The 1,123-nt window shown below is 57.6% G+C and overlaps 1 protein-coding gene across 2 annotated transcripts in view; it reads right to left on the bottom strand.

The window, feature by feature from the left end:
• Positions 1 to 294, bottom strand: part of Sp2 (Sp2 transcription factor) — a 30,114-nt gene extending 29,820 nt beyond the window's left edge. Inside the window, exon 1 of one of the 2 annotated variants that reach the window (XM_015506666.2) lies at positions 205 to 294. In XM_015506666.2, coding sequence (XP_015362152.1) covers positions 205 to 211 — 7 coding nt within the window. In that variant the 5' untranslated portion in view covers positions 212 to 294. The remainder of the gene's footprint in view (positions 1 to 204) is intronic. The other variant, XM_015506665.2, reaches the window with a different exon arrangement.
• Positions 295 to 1,123: the final 829 nt, after the last annotated feature.

Below are 1,123 nucleotides of genomic sequence, written 5' to 3'. Positions count from 1 at the left end.
GCCTCCGCCCGGCTGGCCAGCCCGCCGCTCCTCCCTGCCGGGCGGGAATCCTCCCTCCCCCGCCCCCTCCCGTAGCCGGGCCCCGGTGCCAGGCCCAGCCCCAGGGGGGAACCGCCGGCCCCGGCTTCCCCTCCCCGCGGCCTCTGCCCGTCTTCCCGACCCTTGAGGGCCGGGAAGACCCCGCCGGCAGAGGCCAGGACCCACCGCTCATTACGACATCTTCCTCCCTGGCCTCCGCCGCCTCCGCCGCCACCGAGAGCCTGACACCGCCCGCCTAGCGCCCGCCAATCCCGGAGCCCGCCACCACCCGAGCGACGGCAACATTCACCAATAAGCGTTCGGCACATTGGGGACCGACAGCACTGCTAACCAATAAGTGAGCGTCATCTAGAGCGACATTGGTTTGGCCAATAAGGTTGCGAAGTGTCACTGATGGACGGTAGAGAGTACCAACCGGAAGCCTACTGAAGAATAAACGACATATTCATCAGCCAACTAGCTGGAGGCAAAGTCCCGCCTACTAGATGGTTGATGGACAGCAACAGGAAGCTGGATGGGGAGGGGCTTAACTGAGGAATGTTTCGTTATTGGTCGTGATTGACCTTCCACCCACCTCTAACCCAGAAGATGAGTGATAGATCTGCCCTAAAGCCAATCAGAAGTCCTTAGGGTAAGGCCAAGAAATGCCTGTATAAAAAGCGTATACATTGGGCCTTACATGCTGTCTGGCCCAGGTAAGGTAGTGGTATCCTCCTGCTCTTCTTTCCGCTGCAGTCGGCTACCACTCTACCCCATGCCTGGTGAGTGGAAAGCCACCTTTCTAAGTGCCTTCCTTGCTATCGCCTTGGAAGAGGCGACTTTGTACAGTGAAGCACTGGAGCCTGACACCGTGACCGGAGTTTGGGTGACACTTCTGAGATGGAATTTTTATTTTATCACAAGTCCCTCTTAATCCTCAGCAGGTTGTCTCAGGGACTCCCGCTAATCCATGGCCCCCCCAAACGGGCGCGTCAGAATCATCTAAGCTCTTCCTAAAGCGGACTCCTTGAGACACCATCCTTAATAAGATGTGATACTTTAGGGACGTGTTTAGAAGCGCCTCAGGTGGACACAGTTGCAAACA

This window comes from Marmota marmota, unplaced genomic scaffold (genome assembly GCF_001458135.2).
Source record: "Marmota marmota marmota unplaced genomic scaffold, marMar, whole genome shotgun sequence".
Lineage (NCBI taxonomy): Eukaryota > Metazoa > Chordata > Mammalia > Rodentia > Sciuridae > Marmota > Marmota marmota.
Note: the sequence above shows the minus strand (reverse complement) of the source record. Positions and strands in the feature narration are given on the sequence as shown.